At 38.0% G+C, this 13,876-nt stretch overlaps 1 protein-coding gene and 1 non-coding gene across 5 annotated transcripts in view; both read left to right on the forward strand.

Annotated features, from left to right (window-relative positions):
* WIPF3 (WAS/WASL interacting protein family member 3) overlaps positions 1-13,402 on the forward strand; it is a 107,040-nt gene extending 93,638 nt beyond the window's left edge. For all 4 annotated transcript variants that reach the window (XM_050783236.1, XM_050783235.1, XM_050783237.1 and 1 more), the window contains 2 exons: positions 2,190-2,266; positions 12,434-13,402. In XM_050783236.1, coding sequence (XP_050639193.1) covers positions 2,190-2,266; positions 12,434-12,457 — 101 coding nt within the window. In that variant the 3' untranslated portion in view covers positions 12,458-13,402. The remainder of the gene's footprint in view (positions 1-2,189; positions 2,267-12,433) is intronic.
* On the forward strand, positions 10,462-10,565 carry LOC126951855 (small nucleolar RNA U13). Its single transcript, XR_007724699.1, has one exon. It is a non-coding gene; the product is annotated as a small nucleolar RNA U13 (small nucleolar RNA).
* Positions 13,403-13,876: the final 474 nt, after the last annotated feature.

Here is a 13,876-nt window from a genome sequence, read left to right on the forward strand (position 1 = left end):
GAGAATTATATAGCCCAAATGTCAATAAAGCCAAGATTGCAGACCCCTGGCCTAGAAGGTCTTTCTGTAGTGGACAGGAATTTCTTAAATCTAAGAACAATCATTTCCAAGTCTACTCTCTCTTATGGAATTAGACAAAGGGCTGTATATTAGTGTTTTCTTCTTTTTTTTATTTTTATTTTTTTACTTTTTGTTCAGTTAATAAACTAGCTAAAAATCTAGCAGTTACTATATATTTTACTCTAAAATATCTTTATTCTAGAACAAGTGCACTTATTAATTTAAAAAGTTTTAATGAAAATTACAGTGCCCATTTGATTAATGTGTTACAAGTTTTAGAGACCCTTCATCATGATAGTCCAATTTAAAAAATTGTACCTTACCTTAAAAGGTTTTTATAATGACTTATATATTATATATGTTGTAGAAAAGTTGAAAAAATGTTTCTTAAGAGAGTTTTTTGACCAGGCATGGTGGTTCATGCCTATAATCCCAGCACTTTGGGAGGCCAAGGTGGGAGGATCACTTGAGCCCAGTACGAGACAAGCCTGGCAAGCATGGTGAAACTTTGTCTCTACCAAAAATATAAAAAAAAAATTAGCCAGGCATGGTGGCAAGCGCCTGTAGTCCTAGCTACTCAGGAGGCTGAGGAATCAGAATTGCTTGAACCTGGGAGGCGGAGGTTGCAGTGAGTTGAGATAGCACCACTGCACTCCAGGCTTTGGCAAGACTGTCTCAAAAAAAAAAAAAAGAGAGAGAGAGAGAGGTTTTTTTTTTTAAATGGTGATTCTACCACTTAGAAGGAAACATTTCAGAATATTATTGTGTATTTCTCAATGGATTTTAAAAATAGTTACCATTCTATTTACACAAATTCATTTCTCCAAAATGAGTCTTTGTAAATATTCAGTTTCCTGCAGGGTGCAGTAGCTCGTGCCTGTAATCCCAGAACTTTAGGAGGCAAAGGCGGGAGGATCACTCGAGTCCAGAAGTTTGAGACCAGCCTGGGAAACATAGTGAGACCTTGTCTCTACAAAAAATTTTAAAAGTTAGCTGAGTGTGGTGATGCACACCTGTGATCCCAACTACACAAGAGGCTGAGGTGGAAGGATCACTTGAGTCCGGAAGGTTGAGGCTGCAGTGAGTCATGATCATATCACTGCATTCCATCCTGGGAGACAGAGGGAGACCTTGTCTCAAAAATAAAATAAAATGAAAAATAAAATAATAACAAAACAGGTGCTTAGTACTCCATCGTGTAATACTGAACCCTACATTACCTAAAATCCTGTGTTGAACACAGGTCATTAATTGTTCACTATTATAAATAATCTATAATGAACATTCATGCTTTTCAGGTTGCTTTTTAAGTAGCACAGCAATCTGGATTGTCCTGGAGACTTTGGGACATGATTATTTAATGCCTAGTTCATGACAGAAACAGAATAGATAGGTGTCCTACCAGTGCAGCAGAGGAAACACCATTTGGAGTAACCAATTGAAGGGAGAGTTCTGGAACACCTAGGAATGGGGATTTAAACTTGGGTAGACCAACCAAAACATGTATCTGTATATATACAGATGTATGTATGGAAATACCAAAAAGAAACAAAAATTGAAGAGATAAGCACCAAGATTTTAGCCATGGTGACTCTGGGATAGAAAATTGGGACTGGGGGAGGAACAAGAAGAGAAGAGGAACTTTGGGGTTTTTTTTCCATTATCTTCTTTACTATTTGAATTCTTAACTATAAGAATATATTCATATGTAACTTGTGTAATACTTAAGCACAATACACTTGAGAGAATGATTTGAATCCTCATGGATGGGAGGCCTGATTTTATGTCAGCAGTTACTCACCTTTTACTTTTTTATCCAGCCCTAGTATTGCTGGGCACATTGTGGATAATGGATGAGCATCCCTGGAGATGGTATATTTTGGTAAAGAAGTTCTAACATGCATTTAGACGATGGGCCTTAATAATTTGTTCTCTTCTCAGTGTATTAGACATGACTCTTCTGCATCCATCGTCTTTGACGTAGAAGATGGTAGTGGTGGAAACAGTCTAGGGCCAGGATCCTGAAGGTTTCATTGCTTTAGGTGCTGGTTTAGAGAAAGTTTCTCTGTGAAGCATGCACACCCAGTCCCTGGGCCAATAGATAATGAGATTGTTCTTTTTTCCTTCAGGCCGGACACCTGGTCCCTGGCTCCAAGCAGAGGCAGTCGGGCAGAGCTCTGATGACATCAAAGGCAGAAATTCTCAGGTAACAGAAGACTCATGTCTCTGAATGTAAAACCAGGAATTATCCTTAGGGGGCACAGAAATGGTAAGGGTATGCTTTCTCCTTAACAGTTTTATATTTTTCCTCAGACTCCTTTTCCTCAGGGAAAGCCATTTGGTGGACCTTTGTTCCAAGCTAGAATGAAACACTCACCATTTCAAAGTCTGAAGTGTGACAAAAGGCAGGGCTTCCCTGGAATCACCACTACATACAGAAGCAAGTTTAGCAACTCTGACATTCTGCAACAATCATGCCAATCACTTCTCATTCTTCCTCAGTTATGATGGCCTGTGAGAAAAACTGAATAACATGTATAAAATATAATTCAGCATTCTCTCTCATCTATGGAATACATGGTTTCTTTTAGCACACTTGGAGTTTTTTTTCCCCCACCAATGTTATAATTGATTTTGGCCAAATTTAGTCACAATTCAAGTACTAGTACCTACAAGAAATGAACAGAACTAGAAGGGAAGCCAGACAGCTGCTTTTGTGATAAGACAGTCCTTGAAGAAACACCTTTAGTCTCACCCAGGGCATCTTAAACAGAAATATTTCCTAACCTGGACACGACGTCTCCCTGCACATCTTTAAAAGTCCTTTGTTTCTTTGAAAACATGTATTCAGTCGAACAATAGTCTCCCCATTTCCGAATCATATGTGACAGACTACAGAGTCACTTGCAGTTAAACCAGGCAATTCTGCAGCTGTGTGGAACATCAAGGAAAATGACCTGAGAAGGAAGAGGCTAGGTTCCTGGAAGCTAGGATGAGTTCCTCAGAGGAAAAAGTACATCCTCTAGCAGATAAGTATTACCCTTTTCTAACCACAGATGATTTAAGAATTGCAGTAACAATTCTCAGATAATCACAGGTTCAAAACTGTGCATATGATTGTAGTTAAGGAAGAAGTATATATACATAGGAAAAAAGACAGGAAGAATATACACAATATTGTTAACAGGTAGAGAGCATTCTGAGAAGATGGCAGAGGAGAAAGCACCAGGAATCTGTGGACAACAATTGCATTGGCAGAATCTGTCTGATGTAATTTGTCTCATGTATTTTGGAACTCTAGGATTCATTAAAGGCTTGCAACTTCCAGGTGAAAGCTTGGACAGTAAATTGTGCTCTTAGTACAATAGTAACTACTCATCCTCCACCCCCCAGCCCATGGCAGGCAACTGGGCACGTGTTCCTGGAGCCGCTTGCACACAGCTTGCGGAGCCAAAGTGGGCACAAAAAAAACCCTGTCCTCCAGATACTGGGGAGTCTGTTCTCTGATTGCTTATTGCTGCTTCTGATCACAGAGGTACAAATAAAGAGATGGGCAGCCATTGTTGCACCTCCTCTTATTGTTGTACCTCCTCTTATTGTTGTAAATCCCTTTCCCTCTGGCTGAAGTGGCCTCCTGGGGATTTCAAGGGCTGGTGACCATTTTGTTCCTCCTGTCCTTTCTCTTTTTTTTCCCATTTGGGAGCCAAACATTAAAGATGAACATTCAAAGGCTACTACATATATAATGAAAATTAGAAAGTGACCACATATGCCCAAGGAAAGGCACGAGCTCAGAAAAGACCAAGAAGACCTTAAGATTACACCTCAGGCTGATTCTTAGCACAGAGACAGCCTACAACAATCAAAAAAATAAAATGAACAAAAACAATAAGAAAAACCAGCAAACCCTGGGGGAGAGAGAGAATTGATATCTAGAGTTACTACATTATTAGATTAAAATGTAGAGTTTTCAACAACAACAAAAATCACATCATACAAAGAAATAGGAGAGTATGGCCCATTCAAAGGAAAAAAAAATACATCAATAGAGACTGCTCTTAAAAAAGACCTGAGGGGAGATCTACTAGACAAAGACTTTAAAACAACTGTCTTAAAGATGCTCAAAGAACTAAAGGAAAATGTGGAGAAAGTAAAGAAAATGATGTATGAACAAAATGGAAGTATCAATAAAGAGGAAAAAAGCATTCTAGAGCTGAAAAATACAACAAATGAAATGAAAAGTTTACTAGAGGGAGTAAAAGGCAGACTTGAGCAGGCAGATGAAAGAATCAACAAACTTGAAGATAGGACAACTGAAATTATTGAGTCAGAAGAACATAAAGGAAAAAGAATTAAACGTGAACAAAGCCTAAGAGACCTGCAGGAGACCATCAAGCAGACTAACACGCTTATTGTGGGAGTTCTAGAAGGAGAAAGGAAAGTGAAAGGGTAAAAAAGACTCTCTGAAGAAATAATAGATCAAAACTCCCCAAATCTCTTGAAAGGCATGAATATAAACATCCAAGATGCTCAGTAAAGTAAGATGAACTAAAAAGCCACACCAAAGAAACACCATAATCAAATTTTCAAAAGGCAAAGAGAAAATCTTGAAAGCAGCAAGAGAGAAGTGACTCCTCACATACAAGGGATCCTCAGTAAGACTGTCAGTAAATTTATCATCTGAACTTTGAAGGCCAGAAAGTAGTGAGCCCATATAGTCCAAATGCTAAAAGAAAAAAACTGTCAAGCAATAATTTTGTATCTGGCAAAACCATTCTTAAAAAGTGAGGGAGAAATTAAGATATTCACAGATAAACAAAAGCTGAGGGAGTTTGTTACCACTAGACCTGCCTTGCAAGAATACACAAGGGAGTCCTAAAGGCTCAAATGAAAGGACATGAGACAGTAACTTGAAGCTGTAGGAAGAAACAATGACCTCACTAAAGATAACTATATGGCCAAGTATAAAAGCTAATATTATTGTAACAACAGTTTGTAACTATACTTTTTTGTTTTCTACATGATTTAAAGATAAAACATTTTTAAATTTTTTAGTTTAAAAGCTAGTGTTATTGTAACTTTGGTTTGTAACTATATATTTAGGGTTATACATAATTTAAGAGACTAGTGTATTTAAAAGACTTATTAATTTATGTTTTGGGGCACACAATATATAAAGATGTAATTTGTTCACATCAACAACTAAAAGGAGTGGTGACGGAGCTGTAAAGAAGCAGATATTTTGTATGTCATTGAATCTAAGCTACTATAAAATCAAATTATAGTGTTATAACTTTAGGATGTTAAGTGTAATTCCTATGGGCTATGGCCTGAAAGTTTGTGTCCCTCAAAATTCATATGCCAAAACCTAAACCCTAATGTGACAGTATTAAAAGGTTGGGCCTTTGGGGAGATGATAAATCATCAGGGCAGAGCCCTCATGAATGAGATTAGTGCCCTTATAAAATAGGCTTAAGGGAGCTTGTTCATCCCTTTCACCATGTGAAGTTGTAGTTTGAAGGCACCATGTATGAAGCAGACAGCGGGCCCTCACAAGACACCATATCTGCTGGTGCCTTGATCTTGGACTTCCCAGCCTCTACAAATTTAAGAAATAAATTTCTGCTGTTTTCATAAATTACTCAGTGTTATAGCAGCCTGAAAAGACTAAGACACCATGGTAACAACACAGAAAATAGCTATAGAATATATACAAGAGGAAATGAGAAACAAATTTAAACATTTCACTACAAAAAAGTCAACTAAACAGAAAAGAAAGAGTATGAGGTACAAAAAAACTATATAGAAAACAAGTAGCAAAATGACAGAGTAAATCCCTCCTTGTCAGTAATTGCTTCAAATGTAAATGGATTAAACTTTCCAATCAAAAGATAGAGATTGGCAGAATGCATTTTTAAAAATCTGATCTAGCAGTATGCTGTTTACAAGAGACTCAGTTTAGCTATAAAACACATAGGTTGAAAGTGAAAGGATGGAAAGATATATTCCTACTGTGATCAAAAGAGAGCAGGGGTGGATCTACTAACATCAGGCAAAATAGATATTAAATGAAAAAGTTTACAAGAAACAGAAAGGACATTATATGTTAATACAAGGTTCAACAGAGCAAGAAGACATAACAATTACAGATATTAGTTCACCTAATAACAGACCATCAAAATGCATGAAACAAAACTGACAGAAATAAAGTGAGAAATAGACCTATAATAATAGTTGAGGAATCAAATATTCTACTCCCAATAATGGGTGAAACAACCAGAGAAGAGATAAGGAAAGAAATAGAGAACACAAAAAAGCTGTATATAACAGACATATACAGTACACTCTACCCAACACAGCAGTATATACATTCTTCTTAAATGCACCTGAGACATTTGCCAGGAGAGATCATTTGTTAGGTCACAAATTAAGTGTCTTAAATGATTTTAAAAGATAGATATCAGGCCAGGCACGGTGGCTCATGCCTGTAATCCCAGCACTTTGAGAGGCCTAGCAGGGTGGATCACCTGAGGTCAGGAGTACCAGATCAGCCTGGCCAACATGGTGAAACCCTGTCTCTACTAAAATACAAAAAATACCCGGGCATGGTGGCGGGCACCTGTAGTCCCAGCTACTTGGGAGGCTGAGGCAGGAGAATTGCTTGAACCCAGGAGGCAGAGGTTGCAGTGAGCTGAGACTGTGCCATTGCACTCTAGCCTGGGCAACAAGAGTGAAACTCCATCTTAAAAAACAAAAACAAAAGATAGATATCAGACAAAATATCTTTCCTAACACAGTGGAATAAAATTATAAATCTAGAACACAAGTAAAACTGGAAAATACAGAAATTTGTAGAAATTAAACACTACACTCTTAAACAACCAATGGAACAAGGAATAAATCAGAAAGGAAACTATAAAACACCTGGAGATTAATTAAAATGAACATACAACACACCAAAATTTATGGAACACTGAAAGCAGCGCTAAGAGGGAGATTTATAGCTATAAATTGTTACATTAAAAAACAAGACAGTTATCAAATCAGCAACCTAATTTTACAATGTAAAGAACTAGAAAAAGAAGAACAAACCAAACCTAAAGTTGGCAAGAAGGAAGGAAATGAAGAAAATTAGAACAGAGATCAGTGAAATAGAGAATAGAAAAAAATACAGAAAATCAACAAAGCCAAAAGTTGGTTATTGAAAAGATTAACAAAACTGACAAACCTTTAGTTAGATAGACTAAGGAAAAAATAGAGAAGACTCAAATTGCTAAAATCAGAAATGAAAGTGGATATATAACTACTAATCCAACTGAAATAAAAAGGATTATAAGACAGTATTATACATAATTTTATGCCAAAAAGTTGGATAACCTAGATATAATGGACACATTTCTAAAAATACAAAACCTACCAAGACCAAATCTCAATGAAATAGAAAGTCTGGCTGGGCATGGTGGCTCACACATGTAATCACAGCACTTTGGGAGGTTAAGGTGGGAGAATTGCTTGAGGCCAGGAGTCTGAGCCAGCCTAGACAACATAGTGAACCCTGTCTCTACCAAAAAAAAAAAAAAAAAAAAAAAAAAATTTAATTAGCCAGACATGGTGGTGCGTGGCTGTAGTCTAGCTACTTGGGAGACTGAGGAGAGAAGATTACTTTAGCCCAGGAGTTTGAGGCTGCAGTGAGCTATGGATTGCACCATTGCATACAGCCCAGGTGACAGAGTGAGACCCTGTCTCAAAAAAGAAAGAAAGAAAAAGAAAAGAAAAGAAAAAGAAGATAGAGAGTAGAAGGATGGTTACAAACTAGTGGGGGAGTAGAGTTGGGGATGGTTAATTGGTATAAAAAAATAGAAAGAATAAATAAGACCTACTATTTGATAGCACAACAGGTGACTATAGTCAATAATAATTTAACGGTGCAGTTTAAAATAACTCAAAGAGTATAATTGGATTGTCTGTAACACAAAGGATAAATGCTTAAGGGGATGTATACCCCATTTTCCATGATGTGATGATTACTCATTGCATACCTGTATCAAAACATCTCATGTACCCCATAAATATATACACCTACTATGTGCCCACCAAAAAAAAGAAATAGAAAATCTGAATAGACTTATAACTAGTAAGGACATTTAACCATTAATCAAATGTCTCCCAAAAAAGAAAAGCTCTGGACTTCATGGCTTCATTGGTGAATTCTACCAAACGTTCAAGAAACTAACCCAATCCCTCTAAAATAGTTCCAAAAAATTGAAGAGGAGGGAACATTTTTTATCTATTCTATGAGACCAGCATTATCCTAATACCAAAGCCAGACAAAGACACTACAAGAAAACTACAGACCAATATCCCTTATAAACATTGATGCAGAAATTCTCAACAAAATACTAACAAATCAAATCCAGTAGTATATTAAAAGGATTATATACCATGACCAAGTTGGATTTATTCCTGCATGGCAAAGATTATTCAATATATAAAAATCAGTTAATGCAATATATGGCATTAATAGGATGAAGGGAAAAAACACATGATCATCTCAATCGATGCAGAAAAAGCATTTGACAAAATTGAAGACCTTTTCATGATTAAAAACATTCTCAATAAACTAGGAATAGAAGGAAACTCCCTTAGCATAATAAAAGCCATATATGAAGAATCTACAGTGAACATGCTCAATGGTGAAAGACTGAAAGCTTTTGCTTTAAGATCAGGAACAAGGCAAGGATGCCTGCTTTCATCGCTTCTATTCAGCAAAGTACTGGAAGTCTATCCAGAGCAGTTGGGCAACAAAAAAAAATAAAAGGCATCCAAATTGGAAAGCAAGAAGTAAAATTATCTCTGTTTGCAGATGATATGTTGTTATATGTAGAAAACCCTAAAGATTTCACCAGAAAAAAGCTGTTAGAAATACTCAGCAAAGTAGCAGGATATGAAGTCAATATACAAAAATACGGTTGTATTTCTACATACTAACAATGAGCAATCTGAAAAGAAAATTACAGGAACAATTCCATTTATAATAGCATAGAAAAGAATGAAATACTTAGCAGTTAACCAAAGAGGTGAAAGACTTGTATAATGAAAACTATAAAACACGGCTGAAATAAATTAAATAAGACATAAATAAATGCAAACACATCCCATGTTCATGGGTTAGAAGACTTAATATTGTTAAGATGTCAATATTACCCAAAGCAATCTACAGATTCAGTATAAACCCTACCAAAATCTCAATGACATTGTCTTCAGAAATAGAAAAACCCAGAATCCTAAAAGAAGAATCCTAAAATTCATATGGAATCTCAAGGAACTCCTTGAGATAGCCACAACAATCTTGAAAAAGAAGAAGAATCTAGGGGACTCATACTTCCTATTTCAAAACTATAATAATTGAAACAGTGTGGTACTGGTGTAAAGACAGACATATAGACCAATGGGATAGAATAAAAAGCAATAAATAAATAGAATAAAAAGAAATAAACCCTTAAAATCATGGTCAAATGATTTTAACAAGCATGCCAAGACCATTCAATAGGAAAAGGGTAGTATTTTCAACAAATGATGCTAGGAACACTGGACATCCCCATGTAGAAGAATGAAGTTGGACCCCTACTAATACCATATGCAAAAATTTACTCAAAATGAATCAAAGACCTAAATGTAGGACACGAAACTGTAAAACTCTTAGGAGAAAACACAGGGCAAAAGCTTCATGACATTAGATTTGACAGTGATTTCTTGGATATGACACTAAAGGCATAGGCAACAGAAGAAAAAATAAGCAAACTGGACTTCGTGAAAATCTTTAAAATTTGCATATCAAAGACAATATAAAAAAGAAAAGGCAACCCACAGAATGGGAGGAGATATTTGCATATCATATATCTGATAAGAGATTAATATCCATAATATGTAGAGAACTTATGAAACTCAACAACAAGAAAACAAATAACCTAATTTAAAAATGAGCAATGGACTTGAATAGACATTTCTCCAAAGAAGATAAACAAATGGCCAATGAGCATAGGAAAAGTTGCTCAGCATCACTAATCATTAGAGAAATACAAATCAAAATTACAATGAGACAACACCTCATACACATCAAGATGTCTGCTATCAAAACAAAACAAAATTACAAGTGGTGGCAAAGATGTGGAGAAAATGGAACCCTTATGCACTGTTGGTGAGAATGTGAAATGGTACAGCTGCTGTGGAAAACAGTATGGCAGTTCCTCAAAAAATAAAAAACAGAATTACCATATGATCTGGCACTTCCACTTCTGGGTATATACCCAAAAGAATCTAAAGCAGAGCCTGGAAGAGGTATTTGTACACCCATGTTCATAGCAGCATTATTTACAGTAGCTAAAATGTAGAAGCAGCTTGATCCTTTTGTAGTTCATGAGCGCGATGATTGGGTATTCATGTGCATATGTGAGATGTGCCACCTCTGAACCTTGTTACAGCCTTGGCACATTACCCATCTGACCTGAACTTGGAAAAGTAAAATAAAATAAATAAAATATAGAAGCAACTCAAGTATCATAGATAAATGAATGGATAAACAAAATGTGATATACACATGTACAGTGGAATATTATCCAGCTTAAAAAGTAGGAAGTTCTAAAATATGCTTCAATATGGATGAACTTTGAGAACATTATTCTAAGTGAAATAAGCCACTCACAAAAGACAAACACTATATGCTTCCATTTACATAAGTACTTACGGTAGTAGAGACAGAAAGTAGACTGGTGCTTGCCAGAGATTAGAGGGAAAAAGAAAATTGAGAGGTATTGTTTAATGGGTACAGAGTCTCAGTTTTACAAGATGAAAAGAGTTAAACAAAAGTGGGTACTGATGATTGGTTGCACAACATTATGAATGTATTTAATACTCCTAAATTAGACACTTAAAAATGATTACTAGTCAGCTGGGTGTGGTGGCTCATGCTTGTAATCCTAGCACTTTGGGAGGCCAAGGCAGTTGGATCCCCTGAGATTGGGAGCTCGAGACCAGCCTGACCAACATGGAGAAACCCCATCTCTACTAAAAATACAAAATTAGCCAGGCATGGTGGCACATGCCTGTAATATCAGCTACCTGGGAGGCTGAGGCAGGAGAATTGCTTGAACCCATGGGCAGAGGTTGCAGTGAGCCGAGATCATACCATTGCATTCCAGCCTGGGCAACAAGAGTGAAACTCTGTCCCCCCCCCCAAAAAAAAAGTTACTAGTGTAAATTTTATGTTATTTATATTTTACCACAATAAAAATGGAGAAAAAACGTTAATAGGCATTCACTCTGGAAGACTATGGCTGATTTCTACTTTCTTCTTTTTGTATTTGTGCAATTTCCAAGTTTTCTACAATGATTATACTATTCCCGTCATCAGGAAAATATAGTAATAATCATAATCATGTTCCTTCATATTTGTATGGCTCTTTACATTTTTCAGTTAGCTTGCATAAGTTATATCATCTAGTCCTTTAAATAACCCTGTGATGGAAGCTGGAGAGATACCTTTAATGCCATTTTTATAGAAAACTGCTCTAGAAATTTGAACTTGCCCATGTCACAATGCCCAGACCTTCTGACCTCTTGTCCAGTGCTTCTTCCATAAGGCCTCACTGCTTTTCCTGGCATGTTAGAATCTCCAGGGACAAGAATCCTCCTCACTACCAATGTGTCAGACATTGTGCAGGATCTGGTTCCCAGCTTCATGGCAGGCGTGCACCCAGATCACCTGAGTCTGGTGGTTTTGATCTCCGCCTGCCAGTCTAGTCAAGGTGGATTGTAATGTCTCCTTTGGGCGTTCCACAGTCAAAAAGATCCTTATATCTCACTGGATACCATCTTAATTCATTTTCATTGCAGTGAGACACAAAACAATCACCCAGAGAAATCACTGGGTTCTAGACATTGCAAACAATACCCCAGGGACTGCTCTTTTGCATGGATAGAGTGGTCAGTGCATGGGTGGGAGCCCTAGGCTGGAAGTCTGAATGCCTAAATCTGTTTCTTGCTTTTCCACTGCCTTGACTTGGGATCTTCAGCACGTTTTTTTATTTCCCTGAGCTTTCTGTCAAGTGAATTGCTGATGATCGGTTCTATAAATGCTTATAAGACAGTATTAGGTCCTCACATACCATCAACTACATATCCCATTTCATCACATTTCCACCCACAGCCCCTTGGGTAAAAAGCAGCTCTTTGCATAAGCATCTCCCCAAACTTGACAGCCTTGCATGAATGAGAAGCTGCGGTGCCCAGCCTGTTTGGGGGAGGTGGAGGAGGAGGGCTTTCATGTGCAAGAGTCTTCTAACTCCACCTGGTAATGTTCTGTATGTTTCCACAGTTATCTCTGAAGACTCTTCGGTGAGAAGACAGATGAAGCCAAGGTCCTGGGGTTCCAGGTGGCAGAACATGTCAGACCCCGCCCACTCCATGCTCAAGCTGTAATTCAGTTGGCATACAGGCTTGGAATTGAGAATTTATTTATTGTAAATATGTGGTTTGCACGGGCTTTAAAGCAGTATTTTAATGGACTTTTATTTCAGTAATATTTTTTAAAACACCCCTCATTTTTCCGTTTTTTACACTGCATCTTGGCATTTGTCTGTCAGCTCAGATAGAGCCCTGTCCCTCCACCTAGTGCCCACTCCATGACTGTGAATACGCTTGCAGGCTGGCCCTTCCTAGATTCTGAACTGTTTGTAGAGAGTCCTTCGTTTGCAGGTAGCCCCAAAGTTATAAATATCCACAACGGCTTCTTATTGGCATGATTTTATATTCTCATCACACTAACTGCAAAATCAAACCAAACAATGCCTTATCAATGACGCAGCTCAGAGGAAATAGTGTGTTCCCCACACCCAGACAGTGCCGCGCAGCCTCCAGGGAACGAGATGCCATGTCTCGCTTTCATTTTGCAGTACAGGGATTTTTTTTTTTCTGCTTAATGTAAATATATCACAAAGTAAAGGCAAGAGTGGGCTTGGCCCCTCAGATGCCGACCACTGGGCCCCTTTTGTAACTGATTAATCTTCCAAGTAGCCAATGCTCCTACTGTTTACAGTGTCCCTAGTGCCCAAGTCTCCGTCACTTTCTTTCTGTTCCCTCCAAGTTCCCAGTCCCATCCCGGTAGCCAGCTTTACGAGATTTTGCTATTTCTTCCCTGCAGATTAAAAACATACACAACTCATCATTATGCTAAACTACCCATTGTATCTCAGAGGTCTCCCCTTCTGCCCTGGCTTCAAGTGTGGACTTCATGGAAAATATGACATGAAAAAGTGTAGAATGAAACATCGTGTGAAATACCTGCCACAAATACCTGGTGCCTCACCGCCCCCTTCTTAGGACCCTTGGAGCCACCCATCGGGCAAAACCTAGCTCCCTTCTGAGCTAAAGGAGAACCCTGCCTGACAACTCCACATTCATCCCCTTGTGGTGAGCACCTGTCCGTGGGGAGATATGTGCAAGCTCAGCCACTCTGAATATGGAAAAGGGCAGGCCGGGCTGGGCCTGCTCTTCACTCCCTCTTCTTGATCCTGCAGGGAGGGGAAGTGTGTTTTTGCTTGCTGCCTGATCCCTGATGTTCCCCATCCTTGGTCGGGGAAGACTGTGACAGAGGAAGGAGAAAAAATAGAAGGAAACAGACTGATCCCTGGGCTGTGCTCAAAATAGCTGCCCTTTAAAGGAAATCAGGCAGGGAGGGGAGGGAAGCCAGTGAAAAAGAAATTTGCTTTGCAACACCCCACACACACATTCACCCCCGAAGGATATCGTGTCCAGACCA

Source organism: Macaca thibetana, chromosome 3 (assembly GCF_024542745.1).
Source record: "Macaca thibetana thibetana isolate TM-01 chromosome 3, ASM2454274v1, whole genome shotgun sequence".
NCBI classification, from domain to species: domain Eukaryota; kingdom Metazoa; phylum Chordata; class Mammalia; order Primates; family Cercopithecidae; genus Macaca; species Macaca thibetana.